Source organism: Harmonia axyridis, chromosome 2 (assembly GCF_914767665.1).
Source record: "Harmonia axyridis chromosome 2, icHarAxyr1.1, whole genome shotgun sequence".
In the NCBI taxonomy this organism is placed as follows: domain Eukaryota; kingdom Metazoa; phylum Arthropoda; class Insecta; order Coleoptera; family Coccinellidae; genus Harmonia; species Harmonia axyridis.
In genome coordinates, this window is record NC_059502.1 from 52,357,464 (window position 1) to 52,382,190 (window position 24,727).

At 33.6% G+C, this 24,727-nt stretch overlaps 2 protein-coding genes across 2 annotated transcripts; both read right to left on the minus strand.

The window, feature by feature from the left end:
* Positions 1-260: 260 nt before the first annotated feature.
* On the minus strand, positions 261-8,258 carry LOC123673398. Its single transcript, XM_045607884.1, has 2 exons — positions 7,963-8,258; positions 261-3,330 (listed from the first exon to the last, which is right to left on the minus strand). Exons 1-2 carry the CDS (start codon positions 8,256-8,258, stop codon positions 261-263), a joined length of 3,366 nt encoding a protein of 1,121 aa, XP_045463840.1.
* Positions 8,259-9,355: 1,097 nt separating this feature from the next.
* LOC123673399 (craniofacial development protein 2-like) lies at positions 9,356-10,768 on the minus strand. Its single transcript, XM_045607885.1, has 2 exons — positions 9,857-10,768; positions 9,356-9,793 (listed from the first exon to the last, which is right to left on the minus strand). The coding sequence occupies exons 1-2, from the start codon at positions 10,766-10,768 to the stop codon at positions 9,356-9,358; spliced, it is 1,350 nt and encodes a 449-aa protein (XP_045463841.1).
* Between the last annotated feature and the right edge of the window lie 13,959 nt (positions 10,769-24,727).

Genomic DNA, 24,727 nt, shown 5'->3' on the forward strand with positions numbered 1-24,727 from the left:
ATTCACAAATTCTTATGGATACCTCTGTTATCTATTAGAAAGTTAAATAATGGTGTAAATTCAAATGTGAAATTCTTCAATAACTTTTTTATTTGAAAACTTGACAATTCAGAACTATCAAAAAACTAAACTCCCTTGATTTCCTGTTCACTCGTCTGTCAAATTAAAAAATGAATTTGGCCTTAACATTTCTCCCCCCTGTGAAGAACTTAAATCTTCACTAAGTGGTCGGAAGGATGCACAGCTTCGTAACAGGTCTTTTATAAATGCCTTTCTTCGTTTGAATTTTTGCCACCCTCACAATACCATAATTTCCTTGGTTTTCCCAAAAACGATGGTCCGCTAAACCAATCTCCATCTTGTTTAAGATCGATATTTTTCAATTCTTTGGTAGCCTGATCTGCTACATTTTCTTCAGAAGGATCCCAGTGCCACTGGAAAACATCTGCATTTTCATGGATTTCTCCTATTCGACATGACACGAACATAGGAAACCTTCTCGACTGGGATCTTATTTGTTTAAGTACCACCAATGAATCAGTCCAATAATGTGTTTCGCGAATTTTATGTTCAACTTCTTCCCATATTTTCTTGGATAGTCTGCATGCCAACACTGCTCCTTGTAACTCTAATTTGGGTATGATTTGCTGAGTCAATGGCGCAACTTTATACTCAGCAGTAACAAAGCAGACATGTGTTTCAGTATTATCCTCCTTTTCTTCTGTTCTGAAGTAAGCAACATAGGAATAAGCCTTATCACGCGCATCACAAAACACATTCGCCTTTATGATCAAAGTTGCCAAAAACCCGAAAGGATCAAATATTGACATGATGATCCGCAAGACCTTCCGTTTCGTTGGTGCTATTGATCCTGATGTTTTTTCAATAGGAATTTTGTGAAAGTTCAGCGAATATATGAATTGGTCAGTTTCTGGAGACCAAGACAATCCAAGAACTCTTTTGATTTCTTGTGAATCAATTTTAATGTTTTTTTCTGATTCAGCACGAAGACATTTTGGAATTGATTCTAGAACCCTCTTGGAGTTACTAATCCATTTCACCATTTCAAAACCAGCTTGATTATGAACATAAATTACATCTCGTACTCTTTGAATAGCTTCCTCGTATGTGCTACATGAATCCAAATAATCGTCAACATAATGTTGTCTCTTCATTGCTCTGCTTATTCCAGGGAATTTATCTTCGAAACATTCAGCATTCCTGTTCTTGATGAATTGGGCTACGGATGGAGAAGACACGGCACCGAAGATCATAACATTCATTTCATAAACATCCGGAATTCCACCAAGGTTATTTTCATCATGCCAAAGAAATCGTTGAGCACATCGATCTTCCTTTTTTATTAACACTTGGTGAAACATTTCCCTGATGTCCCCACTAAATGCAATTTTTCCCTGCCTAAAGCGCCATAAAACGGAAACCAAGGAAGGAACAAAGTCTGGACCTTGTAGTAAAAAGTCATTGAGGCTATATCCAAATGATCTTGCAGCAGCGTCAAAGACAAGTCTAATTTTACCGGGCTTATGGACGTTCCACACTGCAAAATGTGGTAAAAACCAGTTTCTCGGATTTTCTGTAATCTCCTCTAACTCTAATTTTCTTGCATAACCCTTGTTGATGTAATCCTGGATCTTCTCACGGTACTGCTTTGCGAATTCACAATCTTTCTTCATTTTCCTCTCCATGCAGGAAAGACGGTTGAGTGCGTTTACTTTGCTGTCAGGAAATGCGACATCCATATTTCTCCAAAGGTGTCCAATTTCCCAACGGTTACCAATTCTTTTAGCTGTGCTATTCATGATTTCAAGTGCTTTGCGATCTTCTACTGAGCTGATGATTTTTTCATTCACTCCGAAAGCTTCTAACTTGAAACTATCTTTCACCATACGATGGAGTTCATCATCTTCAATATGTCGGCAACAAAGAGTTGCATGATTCATTTCATTTCCATCAGTTGAATCAGTGAGTGCTCCATGAATAGTCCAACCTAATTTGGATTTGGACATTATAGGTTGATTCATTTTTGGTTGTATGACCTGACGTGATATAATTAGTCCGCAATTGTCTTGGCCAATGAGAATTTCTGGAGTTGCATTCTCCACGGCCTCTAGAATTTTCCGGTTCAAATGTGGGATATTCTGAGACAAAAGATCTACATTGATTTTCTGGTTTGGTATACTCAAGTTTTTAACAGTCCTCAAATTTTTCAGATTATAGAAGATTTGTTTATTGCTGTCGGCAGAAATATCAACATCAACCATTTTCGATTCATCCTCGAAATGGGTAATGTTATTTGTCCATTGAAAACGGAGTGGAACGATGGGTCCAGAGAGGTTCAATTTCATAGCTAAATTTTCATCCATCATCGAGCATGTGGAGCCTTCATCGAATAAGGCAAATGTCTTGATTTCATTATAAGGCCCACGAAGTATAACTGGTGCTATTCTCAGCAGAGTTTTTTGATCCACATCGTTCAATTTCGCACAAAATTCACTCGAAGCTGCTGTTTTATCTTGTAAAGTTGGATATGAGCTGTTTGGATCTCTTGCCAGATGAAGAAGACTGCTATGCTTTCCTTTACAACCCATTATACCACATCTCGTTCTGAGGAAACATTTATTAGCCATGTGACCCAATTGGAGACATAGAAAACATAATCTCAAATTCATAACTGATTGTCTTCTTTCTGGTATAGTCTTCTCTATGAATTCACCACATTCCTCTATTTTATGATTCGTTCTCTGGCAAAATACACAAACTTTGGAATTTTCTGCCTTTCTCGGCTCGGACTTTTTTGAAAAACTAACTGTTTCTTTCCTTGACATGTGTTTACTTCTCTGGAATGGATTACTTGTAGAAGCCATAGAATTTACCTCTTCTTCGTACCAATTTGCAAAATCTTCAAGGGATGTTGGTATTCCCTGTAAATCTTTCTGATATTTATATTTTCCCCAGTTGTACTTTTGTATGGTGGGAAGTTTTTCAACAATATTCACTAACATTTCCGGATTGAACAAATATAGTGAAGAATTAACATTTCTCATCGTGACCACCATATTAGTAACTGCGTTTGAGAAAAAAATACAGGATTCCAAACTGTCTTCTTTTACAGGGCTGATTTTCTTCACTTTTTCCATGAGAGATAGAACAATCCATTCAGGTCTACCAAAATTCATCTCGAGCATATTGATTATCCTTGAAACATTGCTTGGAGATATTAGAAGAGCTTTAACAGTTTCCCTAGCTTTTCCCTTGAGTGCTCTATCAAGACGAATGAGGTTATCCTGGTCTGATAATCCTTCATTCCACCTTCAATGCATGTTGTGAAAACCCATATTAATGAACGGCAAAAAAAAATGACGTCCCAAAATGGCGGAAGAATCTAGAATTTCCCCCCCCCCCAAAAGTGGGTCCTGGATCCGCGCCTGACGTATTTGAGTACTTAAGTGTGTTGGTACGCTTACTAGCTTAGTATCAGTTCAACAGTGGTGAAGTACAGAACAGATAATTTTAAAGCTAAAAAGATGTCTTTGGATCATTTATATGAGTTCAGTTTCGAAAAGTTGTACAACGACTGTACAGAAAGGTAATGCTTTTACATCATTGTTTTCTTTAATTATTTTTGAAACAATATAATCGAATGTTATCTTCAGTTTCTGAATGTTGCATTTTTATAAAGAAATTTTTGTTCAATATATGTGTATGAAATGAACGATAACCATATTGTACCTATCAAACAGCGAATTAATATGTACTTTTTTTTTCCTAGGGGTATAACTTTTGAGGAAGACTGCAGCGTATGTCTGAGTAGGTTGACTGGAGAACTGTACCTAACCGATTGCAGGCATTGTTTTCACAAAGAATGCATCGACAGGTGGTGCTCCAGTTCTTCCAAATGTTGTCCGATGTGTAGGACAACGTTAATTTTCGAAGGTACCTTCACTATCTTCGATACAAATTGGCAGAATGTCAATATACATCGTTTCGACAAGATGGACAGTGATGAAGAATATGAAGAAGATGAAGAAAGTGTTGAAAGTGAAGAGGAAAATGAAGAAGATAATAAAGAAGAAACCAACAGGGAAATTTAATTTAAGAGTGATGTTTCCTTCATTAAATTTCCCCTGGTTTATATATCTATAAACTCTTGTTATTTTTGTTTGAGAACAATTCCTATTTTCAGGATTGTAAAAATGTGAATCCTACCAGGATAATGATTGAATATCTATTACCTATTCACAGACTAACGAGTACAGAGCGTAATAATTACTAAATCAGTATGAAACTGTTCAATTATTTACCTAGAAAAATAAGACCAATTAAAGAAATTAAACTCTTCAAGAGACAATTATTCGAACTGTTAATTAAATGTGAACCATATTCTTTAAATGAATTTCTCTATTTCTGTATCGTAATGAGTTCATTACAGTTCTAAAAAACAGTGCTGTAATGAACTCATTACAGCATCGTTTTCAGATATATTTTTCGTTTTGTGGTTGTCTATGCTGACGTCCAATCCTATCAAATTTCAACAAACGTCAATAATTGTCAATATAATATAATTTGGGGATATAGAGAAATGATTTGATACATATTCGCAAACTCTCATAATTCAGGTAGTGTTCAATCGATTTCGTCAGACATAATTCATGAATTTAATGTATAATTGTAAATTATGTCTAAATTCGAAACATACGATTCATATTCAAATTCCGTAATCTGTCAATTTCCGTAACAGTCACACCAACTGCCAAGATACAATACAAAAGTCACTAGGATATATAATCTGAATTTTTCATTGAATTTCGACAATATTTCGCAAAACTTGACTGAAATAGAGAAAATATCGTCTAATACTCGTTGCAGAAGGCAATTCCAACACTCATGCGTTCCAAAACTCGCTCCTTCGTCGCTCGTTTTCGAATTTCGCATTCGTGTTGGAATAGGAGCCCATTCTGCAACTTGTTTTAGAATATACTATTATAGTCTTTTGTCATGTACAAATATCATAGATATATTAGTTCATTGATTTATTTTTTTGTAAGGAATTTGTGACTTGTTTTTATCATTTTGTAATGTACATACAATTCTGGAAATAAATACCTATTATTATTATTATTATTATCCTAAATTTCAATCTATAACCTTCAAATTTAAGGGAGATAAGGGGTGTGTACCATGATCCTATTACACCCGGTATGTATATTGATGACCATAAGGTTAGCTTCCTCCAAAACAATTTCCATTATGCATACAGTACCAGGAATACGAAAAAAAAAGATGAAATATAATGACTGTCATTTAATTTTCGATTTAAAATGAATTTCGAACAAGTAGAAACCAAGCCAATCCACAGTATTATTTAGAATTAGGATAAAATATAACAAAATGAAAAAATTGTTTTCCGAGAAGTAAATCAAAAATTTTCACAGCCTTGAAGTCACAGATAAAGGCCACTCCTACTGTTTTTTTTGAGCTGATTCGCGTGTGAGCTTCTCCTACTATCGGTCTATTTGATTGAAGATGGTTGAAATATGTGCAGTCAGTTTTTGATAATTACCTGAAGCACGCAAGATTTGGTGTTTAAACACGAAATCCAATAATAATCCAAAGACAGTTTGAGGTCGTTTATACAAGAAATTCGTAATTGCCTCTGAAAAGATAAATGATTGTTTTATTGTTGGTTTTTTTCATTCAGACTCAAGACAATTATCTTGTCTATGTCTGTGACCTTTTTCATTGAGGAGAAATATAAAAACTATGAAATTTGTGACAAGAAGTAAATAATACAACTCATTGTAGCTTTTCATCGGAAAAATTTATCTAGGATCAATCGAGTAATTTGAAAAGGAAAAAATTTTATTCGAATGTCTAATATGTATTTAGATATACATATATGTGTTTGAAATGAAAATAACCATATTGTACCTTTCAAACAGCGAATTACAGCCATCTATTAGTAAGTTATTATTAAATGCCATTTCATGAGCCATAATAGCTTGACAAATAAACATTTTAAAAAACTTGTAAGAAGTCATCAAACAATAGTGACTTATCTGATAACATCATGCATAAAAAATTATTAATCCATTTTTTAATTACAAACAGATAGTTGAATAACTTTAAGAAGAAAGTATGAGAATTATTCAACTATCTATCAGTAAATAATTAAATAATGCTTTAATGACCATAACGTGATCAGATAAGCAGAAAAAGTTAGACGCTTTTCTTGAAGTTTTTTTAAAATGTTTATTTATTTTATAATTTTTTTTTCGTGGTATTTATTTATCACTGACCCCTGAACAATAAGAATTTAGTTGGTGATATCAGGACCTAATTTAGTTTATTCACAAATTCTTATGGATACCTCTGTTATCTATTAGAAAGTTAAATAATGGTTTAATGAACGTGGCATCATCAGATAACCAACAAAAGTTTGACTTAGGTACTCTTAATGAGTGTAGGTACATTTAAAATATTTATTTGTCATATTTATAATGACTTACCTAATGAGGTTGACGGCCATTCTGAAATTTTTAACTATCTAATGTATTATCAGATGAATAATTCTTGGAATGTATCTGTCAACAAATAAGAAACGACAGTTTAACCCTTTTTTGAAATATTTATTTTTACCAAGGTGATAAAATAAATCAGATATAATTGAACGAAAATAAAAATCATATTCTCTTTTCACATTGTTTAGATTGAATTTCGAAACGTTCAACTAAAGAACGAAATCAGTTTGAGTAGTTTGATACTTCAAAATAAATATCGATATGTAATTAATACACTTTGTTACTTCATATAATGTGAAAATACAAGTAAATGAATGGGGACATTTTTTATTCTATTCATTCCACCTTCAATGCATTTTGTGAAAACCCATATTAATGAACGGCAAAAAAAAATGACGTCCCAAAATGGCGGAAGAATCTAGAATTTTCCCCCCCCCCCAAAAGTGGGTCCTGGATCCGCGCCTGACGTATTTGAGTACTTAAGTGTGTTGGTACGCTTACTAGCTTAGTATCAGTTCAACAGTGGTGAAGTACAGAACAGATAATTTTAAAGCTAAAAAGATGTCTTTGGATCATTTATATGAGTTCAGTTTCGAAAAATTGTACAACGACTGTACAGAAAGGTAATGCTTTTACATCATTGTTTTCTTTAATTATTTTTGAAACAATATAATCGAATGTTATCTTCAGTTTCTGAATGTTGCATTTTTATAAAGAAATTTTTGTTCAATATATGTGTATGAAATGAACGATAACCATATTGTACCTATCAAACAGCGAATTAATATGTACTTTTTTTTCCTAGGGGTATAACTTTTGAGGAAGACTGCAGCGTATGTCTGAGTAGGTTGACTGGAGAACTGTACCTAACCGATTGCAGGCATTGTTTTCACAAAGAATGCATCGACAGGTGGTGCTCCAGTTCTTCCAAATGTTGTCCGATGTGTAGGACAACGTTAATTTTCGAAGGTACCTTCACTATCTTCGATACAAATTGGCAGAATGTCAATATACATCGTTTCGACAAGATGGACAGTGATGAAGAATATGAAGAAGATGAAGAAAGTGTTGAAAGTGAAGAGGAAAATGAAGAAGATAATAAAGAAGAAACCAACAGGGAAATTTAATTGAAGAGTGATGTTTCCTTCATTAAATTTCCCCTGGTTTATATATCTATAAACTCTTGTTATTTTTGTTTGAGAACAATTCCTATTTTCTTCTTCTTCTTCTTCAAGTGCCATATCCGCGGCGGATTTCGGCAACCATCATAGCTATCTTGACTTTGGAGACAGCGGCTCTAAAGAGATGTTTTGAGCTGCATCCAAACCACTCTCTCAGATTTCTCAGCCATGAGATTCGTCTTCTTCCTACGCCTCTTTTGCCTTCTATTTTCCCCTGCATTATTAATCGTAAGATATTGTACTTCTCGCCTCGCATTATGTGTCCCAAATATTGTAACTTTCTCTCCTTGATGGTACGTTCAACTTCTTTTTCTCTACCGATTCTTCTTAGCACCTCGATGTTGGTGATACGATCCTTCCACGAAACTCTCAGAATTCTTCGGTAGGTCCACATCTCGAAAGAGTTAAGACGCCTCATTGCATCTGCATTTAGCGTCCATGCTTCCACCCCATAATAGAGCACACTGTGTACATAGCATTTTGCCAATCGCAGTTTGAGATGCAATGTCAGATCCTTGCTGCACAGGACTTTTTTCATTCTTATAAAGTTGGAACGAGCTTTTTCTATTCTAGTTTTTATTTCTGCGGTATAGTCATTGTTTTCTGTTATAAGTGTTCCTAAGTAAGTGTATCTTTTTACTCTTTCGACCTGCTGACCTCCAACCAGCAGTATTTCGTTTGTGTCATTGTTCTTGCTAATTTTCATGAACTTGGTTTTTTTTGACATTAAGAGAAAGTCCGTACTTCCCGCTACATCTTAATATCTTGTCCATAACTCTCTCTAAATCCTTCAGACAGTCAGCTATTATTACGGTATCGTCAGCATATCTGATGTTGTTGATCAAGACTCCATTCACCTTTATACCAGCTGTCTCACCTTCCAAGGCTTCTAGTATAATTTGCTCCGAGTACGCATTAAACAACAAGGGCGACAGTATGCAACCTTGCCTGACTCCTCTCTTTATTTCCACTTCCTCAGATCTTTCCTGCCCATTTTTTACTGTGGCCCGTTGGTTGTAATACAGATTTGAAATTAATCTTACATCTTGTTTGTCCAGGTTTTTGTTCTTAAGAAGGTCTATAAGTTGGTCGTGTTTTACCTTATCAAAAGCTTTATTATAGTCTATAAAGCAGATATAGAGGTCGCGATTAACATCCAGGCATCTCTGAGTCAACACATTGAGAGAAAACAATGCCTCTCTTGTGCCAACCCCATTTCGGAAGCCAAATTGACTCTCACTTATATCCAGTTCTAGTTTGGAACGTATTCTGGTATGTATAATTTTAAGGAGAATTTTTAATGTATGTGACATTAAGCTTATGGTTCGGTAGTCGCTGCATTCTCTGGCATTAACTTTTTTCGGTAGACATATGAATGTTGATGTTAACATTTCCTTTGGTATAATTCCTGTATTGTAAATTGTGTTGTATGAACTCACCAAAATATCCATGTTTTTGTCGTTAATTAATTTAAGTAACTCACTTGGTATCTCGTCTGGGCCTGCAGATTTCTTATTTTTCATGGATTCCAGTGCATGTTCAACCTCGCACTTAGTTATTTCAGGTCCCACATCTCCATCTTGATGTTCTGAAGGGGTATTTTCCATTCCATTCCAATTCCTCTATGTATTCCTTTCATCGCTCTAGTTTTTGTTCAGTTTCCATTATGATATTTCCTTCTTTGTCGAGGAGTATATTTGAAGTATTTCTTTTATTCATTCCCGCGAGCTCTTTGACCTTCTTGTTTAGATTAAAGTTGTCATACTTGTTTTGTAAATCTTCTATCTCCTTACATTTATCAGAGAAGTATGTTTCTTTTGCTTCTCTTATTTTTCGCCTTATTTGGATTTGTAGCTGCTTGTATCGAATGTTGTTATTTGACTTGCATCTTCTTCTTTCATCCATTAACTCCAAGATTCCGTCTGTCATCCAATCTTCTTTCTTATGTTTGCTTGTTATAAGTTCCTTTTTACTTGGTTCTATAAGTGCTGTTTCAAGGAACTGCCATTGTTGTTCTGCGCTTTCCTCATTTTGCTGAGATTTGGTGGTGGCTTTTTCTAAGTTTGCGTTGATCTGTTGTTTAAGTTTTTCTCTGATTTCTTCTCATTTTAGTTTCTCTATGTCTAGTTTATCAACTTTATGCTTGTTTTGCATCTTTTTTAGCTGTAACTGAAACCTAGCAATAAGAGGATTATGATCAGATGATACGTCCGCACCAGGGTAAGCTTTTACCGTTTTTATTGCGTTTCGATATCTGTGTTTTATTAGGATGTAATCGATCTGATTTCTGACGATGTTGTTGTCTTTGTCAGCTGGTGATTTCCATGTATACAGACGTCTCTTGGGAAGTTTGAAAAACGTATTCGTTACCACAAGATTATTTTCTTGACAGAATTCAACAAGACGATCGCCCCTCTCGTTGCGTACACCAAGTCCGTACTGCCCTACTGTAGAGTCACATCTTCCTTCGCCGATTTTAGCATTAAAATCACCCATAACTACTGTTATATCTCTAGATGCAGTTAGTCGTAATGTCTTTTGAAGGTCACTATAAAAGTTTTCTAACTCTTCTTCGTTTTTGTCAGCTGTAGGAGCATAAATTTGTATTAGGTTTAGTTTTCGGTGAGTTGTCATCAGTTGTAGCAACATAACTCTTTCGGACATTGGTATGAAGCCTGTTACTGATTTTACTACGTTTCTGTCAAGAATTACGGCCACTCCATAGCGGTGTTGAGTGTCATCATTGCCAGAGTAGTAAACTCGTCCATTTTCTGTACTAAGTTCACCCGAACCAATCCATCTTGTGTCACTTATTCCAACAACATCAATCTTTAGTCGCACCATCTCCTGCTCTATGTTTCTTAACTTTCCAGGCTCGTACATACTTCTTACGTTCCATGTCGCAATTTTAAGAGTTGATTTGTATATTTTCAACAAACAGTTGACGACCTGGGAAGCCCTGCTGTTTATGTCATCTCTTCCCCTGCCGAATCTTGGCATCCGAAAACCATGATTAGTGAACTGTTGACTGTCATTTCTCTGAGCCATGACGATTTCTAGGGAGTCTTAATGAGGTAGTTTCCCCTTGCTTTCCTCATCGCTGTGTAAGCACCGCTTCAGTTGTTTCAACCACGCCGCTTAGTGTCTGATTCTCAACCAATAGTAATCAACGGTACTCAACAGTACTTTTCAGGATTGTAAAAATGTGAATCCTACCAGGATAATGATTGAATATCTATTACCTATTCACAGACTAACGAGTACAGAGCGTAATAATTACTAAATCAGTATGAAACTGTTCAATCATTTACCTAGAAAAATAAGATCAATTAAAGAAATTAAACTCTTCAAGAGATAATTATTCGAACTGTTAATTAAATGTGAACCATATTCTTTAAATGAATTTATAGTCTTTTGTCATGTACAAATATCATAGATATATTAGTTCATTGATTTATTTTTTTGTAAGGAATTTGTGACTTGTTTTTATCATTTTGTAATGTACATACAATTCTGGAAATAAATACCTATTATTATTATTATTATTATCCTAAATTTCAATCTATAACCTTCAAATTTAAGGGAGATAAGGGGTGTGTACCATGATCCTATTACACCCGGTATGTATATTGATGACCATAAGGTTAGCTTCCTCCAAAACAGTTTCCATTATGCATACAGTACCAGGAATACGAAAAAAAAAGATGAAATATAATGACTGTCATTTAATTTTCGATTTAAAATGAATTTCGAACAAGTAGAAACCAAGCCAATCCACAGTATTATTTAGAATTAGGATAAAATATAACAAAATGAAAAAATTGTTTTCCGAGAAGTAAATCAAAAATTTTCACAGCCTTGAAGTCACAGATAAAGGCCACTCCTACTGTTTTTTTTGAGCTGATTCGCGTGTGAGCTTCTCCTACTATCGGTCTATTTGATTGAAGATGGTTGAAATATGTGCAGTCAGTTTTTGATAATTACCTGAAGCACGCAAGATTTGGTGTTTAAACACGAAATCCAATAATAATCCAAAGACAGTTTGAGGTCGTTTATACAAGAAATTCGTAATTGCCTCTGAAAAGATAAATGATTGTTTTATTGTTGGTTTTTTTCATTCAGACTCAAGACAATTATCTTGTCTATGTCTGTGACCTTTTTCATTGAGGAGAAATATAAAAACTATGAAATTTGTGACAAGAAGTAAATAATACAACTCATTGTAGCTTTTCATCGAAAAAATTTATCTAGGATCAATCGAGTAATTTGAAAAGGAAAAAATTTTATTCGAATGTCTAATATGTATTTAGATATACATATATGTGTTTGAAATGAAAATAACCATATTGTACCTTTCAAACAGCGAATTACAGCCATCTATTAGTAAGTTATTATTAAATGCCATTTCATGAGCCATAATAGCTTGACAAATAAACATTTTAAAAAACTTGTAAGAAGTCATCAAACAATAGTGACTTATCTGATAACATCATGCATAAAAAATTATTAATCCATTTTTTAATTACAAACAGATAGTTGAATAACTTTAAGAAGAAAGTATGAGAATTATTCAACTATCTATCAGTAAATAATTAAATAATGCTTTAATGACCATAACGTGATCAGATAAGCAGAAAAAGTTAGACGCTTTTCTTGAAGTTTTTTTAAAATGTTTATTTGTTTTATAATTTTTTTTTCGTGGTATTTATTTATCACTGACCCCTGAACAATAAGAATTTAGTTGCTGATATCAGGACCTAATTTAGTTTATTCACAAATTCTTATGGATACCTCTGTTATCTATTAGAAAGTTAAATAATGGTTTAATGAACGTGGCATCATCAGATAACCAACAAAAGTTTGACTTAGGTACTCTTAATGAGTGTAGGTACATTTAAAATATTTATTTGTCATATTTATAATGACTTACCTAATGAGGTTGACGGCCATTCTGAAAATTTTAACTATCTAATGTATTATCAGATGAATAATTCTTGGAATGTATCTGGCAACAAATAAGAAACGACAGTTTAACCCTTTTTTGAAATATTTATTTTTACCAAGGTGATAAAATAAATCAGATATAATTGAACGAAAATAAAAATCATATTCTCTTTTCACATTGTTTAGATTGAATTTCGAAACGTTCAACTAAAGAACGAAATCAGTTTGAGTAGTTTGATACTTCAAAATAAATATCGATATGTAATTAATACACTTTGTTACTTCATATAATGTGAAAATACAAGTAAATGAATGGGGACATTTTTTATTCTATTCATTCCACCTTCAATGCATTTTGTGAAAACCCATATTAATGAACGGCAAAAAAAAATGACGTCCCAAAATGGCGGAAGAATCTAGAATTTTCCCCCCCCCCAAAAGTGGGTCCTGGATCCGCGCCTGACGTATTTGAGTACTTAAGTGTGTTGGTACGCTTACTAGCTTAGTATCAGTTCAACAGTGGTGAAGTACAGAACAGATAATTTTAAAGCTAAAAAGATGTCTTTGGATCATTTATATGAGTTCAGTTTCGAAAAGTTGTACAACGACTGTACAGAAAGGTAATGCTTTTACATCATTGTTTTCTTTAATTATTTTTGAAACAATATAATCGAATGTTATCTTCAGTTTCTGAATGTTGCATTTTTATAAAGAAATTTTTGTTCAATATATGTGTATGAAATGAACGATAACCATATTGTACCTATCAAACAGCGAATTAATATGTACTTTTTTTTTCCTAGGGGTATAACTTTTGAGGAAGACTGCAGCGTATGTCTGAGTAGGTTGACTGGAGAACTGTACCTAACCGATTGCAGGCATTGTTTTCACAAAGAATGCATCGACAGGTGGTGCTCCAGTTCTTCCAAATGTTGTCCGATGTGTAGGACAACGTTAATTTTCGAAGGTACCTTCACTATCTTCGATACAAATTGGCAGAATGTCAATATACATCGTTTCGACAAGATGGACAGTGATGAAGAATATGAAGAAGATGAAGAAAGTGTTGAAAGTGAAGAGGAAAATGAAGAAGATAATAAAGAAGAAACCAACAGGGAAATTTAATTTAAGAGTGATGTTTCCTTCATTAAATTTCCCCTGGTTTATATATCTATAAACTCTTGTTATTTTTGTTTGAGAACAATTCCTATTTTCAGGATTGTAAAAATGTGAATCCTACCAGGATAATGATTGAATATCTATTACCTATTCACAGACTAACGAGTACAGAGCGTAATAATTACTAAATCAGTATGAAACTGTTCAATCATTTACCTAGAAAAATAAGATCAATTAAAGAAATTAAACTCTTCAAGAGACAATTATTCGAACTGTTAATTAAATGTGAACCATATTCTTTAAATGAATTTATAGTCTTTTGTCATGTAAAAATATCATAGATATATTAGTTCATTGATTTATTTTTTTGTAAGGAATTTGTGACTTGTTTTTATCATTTTGTAATGTACATACAATTCTGGAAATAAATACCTATTATTATTATTATTATTATCCTAAATTTCAATCTATAACCTTCAAATTTAAGGGAGATAAGGGGTGTGTACCATGATCCTATTACACCCGGTATGTATATTGATGACCATAAGGTTGGCTTCCTCCAAAACAGTTTCCATTATGCATACAGTACCAGGAATACGAAAAAAAAAGATGAAATATAATGACTGTCATTTAATTTTCGATTTAAAATGAATTTCGAACAAGTAGAAACCAAGCCAATCCACAGTATTATTTAGAATTAGGATAAAATATAACAAAATGAAAAAATTGTTTTCCGAGAAGTAAATCAAAAATTTTCACAGCCTTGAAGTCACAGATAAAGGCCACTCCTACTGTTTTTTTTGAGCTGATTCGCGTGTGAGCTTCTCCTACTATCGGTCTATTTGATTGAAGATGGTTGAAATATGTGCAGTCAGTTTTTGATAATTACCTGAAGCACGCAAGATTTGGTGTTTAAACACGAAATCCAATAATAATCCAAAGACAGTTTGAGGTCGTTTATACAAGAAATTCATAATTGCCTCTGAAAAGATAAATGATTGTTTTATTGTTGGTTTTTTTCATTCAGACTCAAGACAATTATCTTGTCTATGTCTGTGACCTTTTTCATTGAGGAGAAATATAAAAACTATGAAATTTGTGACAAGAAGTAAATAATACAACTCATTGTAGCTTTTCATCGGAAAAATTTATCTAGGATCAATCGAGTAATTTGAAAAGGAAAAAATTTTATTCGAATGTCTAATATGTATTTAGATATACATATATGTGTTTGAAATGAAAATAACCATATTGTACCTTTCAAACAGCGAATTACAGCCATCTATTGGTAAGTTATTATTAAATGCCATTTCATGAGCCATAATAGCTTGACAAATGAACATTTTAAAAAACTTGTAAGAAGTCATCAAACAATAGTGACTTATCTGATAACATCATGCATAAAAAATTATTAATCCATTTTTCAATTACAAACAGATAGTTGAATAACTTTAAGAAGAAAGTATGAGAATTATTCAACTATCTATCAGTAAATAATTAAATAATGCTTCAATGACCATAACGTGATGAGATAAGCAGAAAAAGTTAGACGCTTTTCTTGAAGTTTTTTTAAAATGTTTATTCGTTTTATAATTTTTTTTTCGTGGTATTTATTTATCACTGACCCCTGAACAATAAGAATTTAGTTGCTGATATCAGGACCTAATTTAGTTTATTCACAAATTCTTATGGATACCTATGTTATCTATTAGAAAGTTAACCCTTAGTCACTACGGACGGGTCATTTTGACCCACACGACGACGAGCCGAAATTCTTAGTTTCGCGTGTGAGTAGTGGGGTAATTCTTCTAGTATTCCCTAGCCCTACATAATCTCTGTTCTGACGTGTTATTCGAGCTGTGTGCGTTCCCTGTTTGCTGATATTGCTGTATTTGGGTCAAATTGACCCGTGCGTAGTTTGAACGGTAGTGTTATATGGAATATGAGGTACGTTTTATATTCAATTGGATGAATGAATCATTCCAAATTTATATCAATATCAATTCATTGATCTTGTTTTTTTTTCTACAGTATGAATAGGCCACTCAATGAAGCTGAAATCCTACAAATTGTTGAAGATGAACAGTTCTGGGAGGATTGTAATTCCACAGAAAATTCAGAAGAAGATGAAAATATTTTCGAAGTGCAAGACAGAGTAGCTGCTACTGAAGCTATTCTAGATGAAGGAGATAGGAGTGAACCTGGGGAGAGTGATCATGAAGAAATAAGCGAACATGACAGTGATAGCGAACTTGAATGGCATGATAATGAACAAGAATCTGAAGGTGCAGAGAGAAAGACTAAAGAAGTTGACGAATATAATCGTCAAGCTTTTTATGGCAAAGACAAAACGAAATGGTCGAAAAATGCACCAACAAGAGGTAAAACCCAAAAGAAAAATATTTATACAATAATGCCTGGCTTGAAGGGAGACGCAAAAAAAAATCCACTCTCAACAGTTTTGCAAGCCTGGAAACTAATTTTTTCGGACGCAATGCTCAAGAAAATCACAAAACATACAAACTCCAAAATACAGAATATGCAACTGAAATATAAAATGTTCAAAAGAAGGAGAAATTGCCGATCGCAGTTCTCTGCTTCCTTCATTCATAATACAGACCAAGAAGATAGAGGCTTTCATTGGTCTGCTCTATTTAACAGGCATTCTTAAATCAGGACATGAGGATCTCAGATCTCTATGGGCCAATGATGGAACGGGCAGAGACATATTCAGGTGCACTATGTCACTTGCAAGGTTTTCTTTCTTGCTCTCCTGTATTCGATTCGATGATGATAGTACAAGGAAGGAAAGACTGAAGGAAAACAAGTTGGCCGCAATATCTGAGTTATTTAATCAATTCGTCCATAATTCAAAGAGTTGTTATTCTCCTTTTCTACATTTGACGATAGATGAAATGCTAGTTCCATTCAGAGGTTGCTGTGGATTCCGAATGTTCATGCCAAGTAAGCCTGCTAAATATGGGATCAAGATACAGGTTTTAGCAGATGCAAAAACACATTACATGGTGAACACGGAAATATATTGTGGAAAACAGACACCAAGTAAGGCTTGTTTGGAAAAAGGAGAGAAACTATCCCTTCCAACACAAGTGGTTATGAGGTTGATTGAACCTGTGAAAGGGTCCAATAGAAATATAACTACCGATAATTGGTACACCTCATTAGAACTTGCAAATGCCCTGAAAAAAGAGAAGTTGACGTTAGTAGGTACTTTGAGGAAAAATAAAGCTTTCATTCCACCAGAATTTCTACCGTCCAGAGGAAAGGAAATTGGAAGCTCCCTATTTGGGTTCACTTCTGATTTGACGATTGTTGCTCATGTTCCGAAGAAAAACAAATCTGTGATTTTATTATCCTCTATGCACTCAGATGATAAAGTTGATGAAAAAAGCAAGAAGCCAGATATTATATTATTTTACAACAGTACGAAGGCTGGCGTAGACGCATTAGATCAAAAATGCGCAAACTACAGTACATCAAGAAGAACTCGCAGATGGCCAATGGCAATATTTCACATGATTTTGAATGTTTCTGGAGTGAATGCCAGAGTTCTTTATCAGCTTTCACCCACCGGAAAGGAACTAACGAGAATAGACTTCCTGAAAACATTAGCCAAGGAGTTGTGTAGATCACATGTAGTAACCAGGATATCTAACCCTAAGATATCACTCAAACTTCGAAATTTAGCAGCGAACATATTTGATTTTGAGATTTCCCATCCACTAGAGCCTCAGCCTCGGGTAGGAACTTCGAAAAGAAAGAGATGTGCCATTTGTCCATCGAAAAAAAAACACCTTCTGTTCGATGTGTAAAAAACAGATTTGCAAAGAATGTGCCATAAATGTTTGCCCCTTATGCAAAAATACCGAATAAAATACTTGAGTTAAAAATTAATGTTTGAAAATTATTATTCCCGAATAAAATGTAAAAATATCGTTTGTTTTCTTTTGTTAATATCTATCTAGAAATCGGGTCAAATTGACCCACCGTAGTACTTATGTTACAAAATTTTTGTGTAGTAATTAAGGGTTGAATAATGGTTTAATGAACGTGGCGTCATCAGATAACCAACAAAAGTTTGACTTAGGTACTCTTAATGTGTGTAGGTATATTATTATTATTATAAGTTTTATTGAGCAAAATTAAAACATTTTTCAGAGTACAGTTTCTTATACCAAACATATTTGAGTACAATTCAACCTAAATATGGATACAAAGGTAAATCAATAAACTATTCTTTACCTCGAAGGTGCGTAGGCACCTTGTTTGAGGCATCTACATTGAAATTATTTGTTCTACTCTTCATGTACACAATATATATACACTCAAATATCTAATAGACTATATACACAACATTTTATTAACACCACATTACAAGGCATCAGGAGCCCAATATGCAATTAATCCGCTGTTGTGACCAAGGTTCCCCCCAACATTTCAGGTATGGACATACGAGTTCTTAATATCCAACAAATTCGTAACTTCTTGAGAACTTAAGTTTCCTATCCACGTTTTCAATTTTAATTTAAAAATTTTTAAGCTATTACTTGCTTTAATACACGCTGGTATGTAATTGTACACTCGAGGGGATAAAAATGTGTGCGATCGTTGTCCTATGGTTTTCATTGTTCTAGGTATTAAAATCATTCGTCCTCTGTGTCGCGTTCCATGCAAATGCTCGTTAAATTCCGCAGACGAAATGTTTTTAAATTGATGCACAGCAAGCACGAGCATATACAGCTGTCGAAGATTCATAACAGCAGATTCTTGGAACAGTTTTTCACTCGGATAGCGATATGGTTTATTGTATATTATCTTTAACAACCATTTCTGTGTTACCTCGAGCTTAAGTAAATAATGTTTCACTACCCCTCCCCATCCAAGTAGGCCATATACCAAAAGGGGTTGAACCAAAACCAAGTACAATGTTCTCAACAACTGAGGGTTACAGAATTCTTTAAAAAACCTGAATCTAGGTATCATTTTCCGAATTTTCTTCACAACGTTATCGACTTGAAAATTCCATCTCAAATATGGGTCCAATATTACACCTAGATATTTTATATGATCTGCTGAATGAATTGTGAAGTCATCCTCAACATTTAACGTTCTATACTCAGGCAACACAGTTGAGCTATTGGAAAACAGCATAAATTTTGTTTTCTGCTTGTTTATTGTTAAAACCTTATAATTAAGAAACTGAATTATGTCCTTGAAGTCCATTTCTACCATACTCTTTAGTTGTTCCCAGCTATCTCCCTCATAAAATACTGCAGTATCGTCCGCAAATGCAAATAGTTTCCCCCTGGTGCGCAATGAAAACATCGAGTTAATGTAAATATTAAAAAGAACAGGGCCCAATATTGTTCCCTGAGGCACTCCATAATGTATGTCTGATAGTGAGCTTATCGATTCTCCAACTTGGACGCATTGCTTTCTACCTATCAGATAGCTTCTAAACCAGTTGAGTGGACTACCCTCGACACCCATGCACTCAGAGTGTCAAGCAATCCGTCATGACTGACCGTGTCGAAGGCTTTGGCTAAATCCACGAACACACCCAGACATGGTCTCGACATATCCAGACATCTATATATTTCACCTGTTAGTGCCGCTATAGCATCCTGTGTGGATTTCCCGACCCTAAAACCGAACTGCCTCTCACTCAAAATTTTGCACCCTTCCAGAAACTTCGTGACTCTATTATGTATTATTCTTTCAAATATTTTTGAGATATTTGATACTAGTGATATTGGGCGATAATTATTTACGGACGATTTATCTCCTGCTTTGTGTATTGGTTTTATAAGTGTTGTTTTTAAAGAAACCGGAAACATACCCGTCTGCATAGAGAAATTCACTAGAAACCTAAGGGGAGCGACTATACTTTTGGCAATTCTCTTAAGTAGTGTCACTTGGATACCATAAATACCTGGAGATTTATTCGCTTTTAGTGACTCTATTACTTTCAATATCTCTTGCTCATCACAAGGATCAAAATTTAACTTGAGTTGGTTAGGTGATTCTGAATTATTAAATTTTGTTTTTTTCTTTTTTATTTTATTTGCCAGTTGTGTGCCTATGCTAGAAAAATACGCGTTAAAAGTTTCCGCTATTTTAGTTCTTTCCGTTAATGTAATATTATCTTGCATAATTGAGGAAATCTGTTGCTGATTGAGTTTTTTATCTGTTATGACCCTCCACAACTATTGGGGGTCATTTTTATGTTTTTGTATTTCGTTTTCATAATAATTTATTTTAGCGATTTTAATTAATTTTTCTAAATGTTTTTTATATCTCTTATAATTCTCATTGAGATTCTCGTCCATACATTTTTCCGATTTGATTTTTTTATACATACTATTTTTCTCGTTAATTGATTTTATTATGCCTTCAGTTATCCATTCTTTTCGTTTAATATTTTTTTTGATTATTCGTCTTGAGTTTTTGTCTGTCAAGTATGTAAACGTTTCGATAAATCTTCCCGTAGCCTCGCTCACGTTCGGTGCTGAATAAATATTTAAAATATTTATTTGTCATATTTATAATGACTTACCTAATGAGGTTGATGGCCATTCTAAAAATTTTAACTATCTAATGTATTATCAGATAAATAATTCTTGGAATGTATCTGTCAACTGTAACGTTACAATTGCCCATGAGACTCTGAGGACTAATTTCTAGGGGTGGTTTGGCTTATTTGGCAACAAAACTCCTACCCAGGTTTTTACAAATTTAATAAAATTAAAATATACAATGATCGATCCTTTTCACTCCAAACAAATAATAAAATAGAAACTTAACTTAAAACGATTTTAAATGAGCCACTCTGCTACTAGAATGGAACCACTTCTGTAAACTATCTTCAGCCTTCTGAACACCAATTCCTATCAGGAAGCTATAGTACTCCAATCCCCATTCAACGAAGTTGTTGTGATAATGCCAGGTATTTCGCAGGTATTCTCTCAGATTCAGGAACTAAAGTGGTCTAACATACGTACTATTCGAAATTCTGTATCTCAAGGAAGTAGTTCTTGATATCTGTCAATCCCAAGAAAGGTTTTCTTTGTTCTAATCCCACGGGAGGTTTCTTCGTTCTAATCTCACGGGAGGTTTCTTCGTTCCAATCCCACGGGAGGTTTTCTTCGTTCTAATCCCACGGGAGGTGCTTTGAGAAAATGAACAAAAATGATATCAGAATATGTTAACTGAATTTACAACTCCTTCTCGGATTTCTAACCAAGAAATTACAAAGAAATCATTACATTTATTATCAAATAAACCTGAGAAGGAGTTTTGCTGACATTATTTGACACAAAAAGAATTCTACCAAACCTGAAATACGTTTCGACAAGATGGATGACTCTAAAAAAAAACTACTGTTTCAAATTAAATTGATTCATTCTGGTGAGATTATTACTTGTTGAATACTAATATTCATGTTAACACTTACCGAGAATCCCGACACAATTCTCGCCGATAAATAAGATTCCGAGTCTCAAATTAAATTAATAATGACTGAAATCTAAATCTGAGGTACTTATTCTTGCTGGAGTCTCAATCATCATTGAAAATCTTTCAGAAAATTCTCTCCAGAAACGCGCATCTGCGTTCCGACCGAAAGTACACGATATGAAACGATTAATTGACAAATTACCGCGTCTTCAAAAATTCCAGTAGCGTAACATGGAATGAAGCGTGCAAAATCGTTGCACAACAAATAAGAAACGACAGTTTAACCCTTTTTTAAAATATTTATTTTTACCAGAGTGATAAAATAAATCAGATATAATTGAACGAAAATAAAAATCATATTCTCTTTTCACATTGTTTAGGTTGAATTTCGAAACGTTCAACTAAAGAACGAAATCAGTTTGAGTAGTTTGATACTTCAAAATAAATATCGATATGTAGAATTTCAAAACTGAAATTATAATATATATTATAATTAATAACGAAAGTATTCCATAATAATAGGAGCAAACTACTGAATATGTCGTATTTAACTGAATATTGTGACGATAAATCAGGATTTTCAACTAATGGAACTAGAGCATAATAGGTTTTCTGTGATCGAAATCATAATGCGAAAAATTAAAAAATATCGAATTTGACATTCTAAAATAAATATCGAATATTTTCGATACCTATGTAGCTGTTTTGAATTTCTGGACATCGATATAAAAGTTATGACTCAATATTGCTGAGAGCTCCAGAAATAAATGAAAACAATAAAATATTAATATTATTCAACGGCTGCTTTCAAATATCAACAGGTGGTTTCAACAGGTTCTGGTCACGATAAATCAGAATTTTTGACTAATGCAACTAGATCATAATATGTTTCGTGTGGTCGAATTCATGATGCGAAATATTAAAAAAATATCGAATTTGATGCTCTAAAATAAATATCGATATGTAGAATTTCAAAATTGAAATTCTGCTTAACGAAAATACTCGATAAAAATGGGAGCAAACTACTAAATATGTCGTTTTCAACTGAATCTCGTCATCTGAATCTTATTATTCTCCTCTATGATAGATTAGTATATTGTGCAACAAGTGGGGAAAGTCCAACATTTCTCGCGAGTGTGGAAGTTTGTGGTACGAGCCTGAAAGGCGAGTGCCACTTATAATAAATTTATTCATAGCTATATCATACCTTACTAACTAGATCTTCGTTATTATTTGGATTTTTCTGAGTATTAGGTACTAGAGAATAGTTTGAAATTTTTACTTTCATTACATAATGAAAATTTTAAATTAGAATATCCATGCGAAATTCAAGGTCAATATCTTGTAAAGGACAGGTGCTATGAGAAAAAACTTGAAAAAATCAAACTTCAACACCCTGTATATGGAAAACAAAGAGTTTGGGTGCCCATCCTTCAATTTAGGAACACCCTGTATAAAAGCTGATTTGGAGTTTTATTCAATCCATTCGGTTTCTTTCATGCTGAATGAACCTAGTGTCATTTTGAAGTAAAAAGTGGTCCATTTTGAAGTGAAAGCTTGTATCTTTCCATGATTAAATGACATAACCTACTGAACACAAGTGAAATGGAAAATATCAAAAAATTAATACACTTTGTTACTTCTTATAATGTGAAAATACAAGTAAATGAATGGGGACATTTTTTATTCTATTCATTCCAACTTCAATGCATTTTGTGAAAACCCATATTAATGAACGGCAAAAAAAAATGACGTCCCAAAATGGCGGAAGAATCTAGAATTTTCCCCCCCCCAAAAGTGGGTCCTGGATCCGCGCATGACGTATTTGAGTACTTAAGTGTGTTGGTACGCTTACTAGCTTAGTATCAGTTTAACAGTGGTGAAGTACAGAACAGATAATTTTAAAGCTAAAAAGATGTCTTTGGATCATTTATATGAGTTCAGTTTCGAAAAGTTGTACAACGACTGTACAGAAAGGTAATGCTTTTACATCATTTTTTTCTTTAATTATTTTTGAAACAATATAATCGAATGTTATCTTCAGTTTCTGAATGTTGCATTTTTATAAAGAAATTTTTGTTCAATATATGTGTATGAAATGAACGATAACCATATTGTACCTATCAAACAGCGAATTAATATGTACTTTTTTTTTCCTAGGGGTATAACTTTTGAGGAAGACTGCAGCGTATGTCTGAGTAGGTTGACTGGAGAACTGTACCTAACCGATTGCAGGCATTGTTTTCACAAAGAATGCATCGACAGGTGGTGCTCCAGTTCTTCCAAATGTTGTCCGATGTGTAGGACAACGTTAATTTTCGAAGGTACCTTCACTATCTTCGATACAAATTGGCAGAATGTCAATATACATCGTTTCGACAAGATGGACAGTGATGAAGAATATGAAGAAGATGAAGAAAGTGTTGAAAGTGAAGAAGAAAATGAAGAAGAAACCAACAGGGAAATTTAATTTAAGAGTGATGTTTCCTTCATTAAATTTCCCCTGGTTTATATATCTATAAACTCTTGTTATTTTTGTTTGAGAACAATTCCTATTTTCAGGATTGTAAAAATGTGGATCCTACCAGGAGAATGATTGAATATCTATTACCTATTCACAGACTAACGAGTACAGAGCGTAATAATTACTAAATCAGTATGAAACTGTTCAATCATTTACCTAGAAAAATAAGATCAATTAAAGAAATTAAACTCTTCAAGAGACAATTATTCGAACTGTTAATTAAATGTGAACCATATTCTTTAAATGAATTTATAGTCTTTTGTCATGTACAAATATCATAGATATATTAGTTCATTGATTTATTTTTTTGTAAGGAATTTGTGACTTGTTTTTATCATTTTGTAATGTACATACAATTCTGGAAATAAATACCTATTATTATTATTATTATTATCCTAAATTACAATCTATAACCTTCAAATTTAAGGGAGATAAGGGGTGTGTACCATGATCCTATTACACCCGGTATGTATATTGATGACCATAAGGTTAGCTTCCTCCAAAACAGTTTCCATTATGCATACAGTACCAGGAATACGAAAAAAAAAGATGAAATATAATGACTGTCATTTAATTTTCGATTTAAAATGAATTTCGAACAAGAAGAAACCAAGCCAATCCACAGTATTATTTAGAATTAGGATAAAATATAACAAAATGAAAAAATTGTTTTCCGAGAAGTAAATCAAAAATTTTCACAGCCTTGAAGTCACAGATAAAGGCCACTCCTACTGTTTTTTTTGAGCTGATTCGCGTGTGAGCTTCTCCTACTATGGGTCTATTTGATTGAAGATGGTTGAAATATGTGCAGTCAGTTTTTGATAATTACCTGAAGCACGCAAGATTTGGTGTTTAAACACGAAATCCAATAATAATCCAAAGACAGTTTGAGGTCGTTTATACAAGAAATTCGTAATTGCCTCTGAAAAGATAAATGATTGTTT

Bases quoted from the DNA above. Each gene is read 5' to 3' on its own strand.
- LOC123673398 (XM_045607884.1), bottom strand. From the start codon at position 8,258: ATGAAAAAAGTCCTGTGCAGCAAGGATCTGACATTGCATCTCAAACTG. The intron at 3,331-7,962 runs GTACAATATCTT...CATGCATTGAAG, and splicing joins CACATAATGCGAGGCGAGAA to GTGGAATGAAGGATTATCAG.
- LOC123673399 (XM_045607885.1), bottom strand. From the start codon at position 10,768: ATGGCTCAGAGAAATGACAGTCAACAGTTCACTAATCATGGTTTTCGG. The intron at 9,794-9,856 runs GTTGATAAACTA...CTTAAACAACAG, and splicing joins AGATGCAAAACAAGCATAAA to ATCAACGCAAACTTAGAAAA.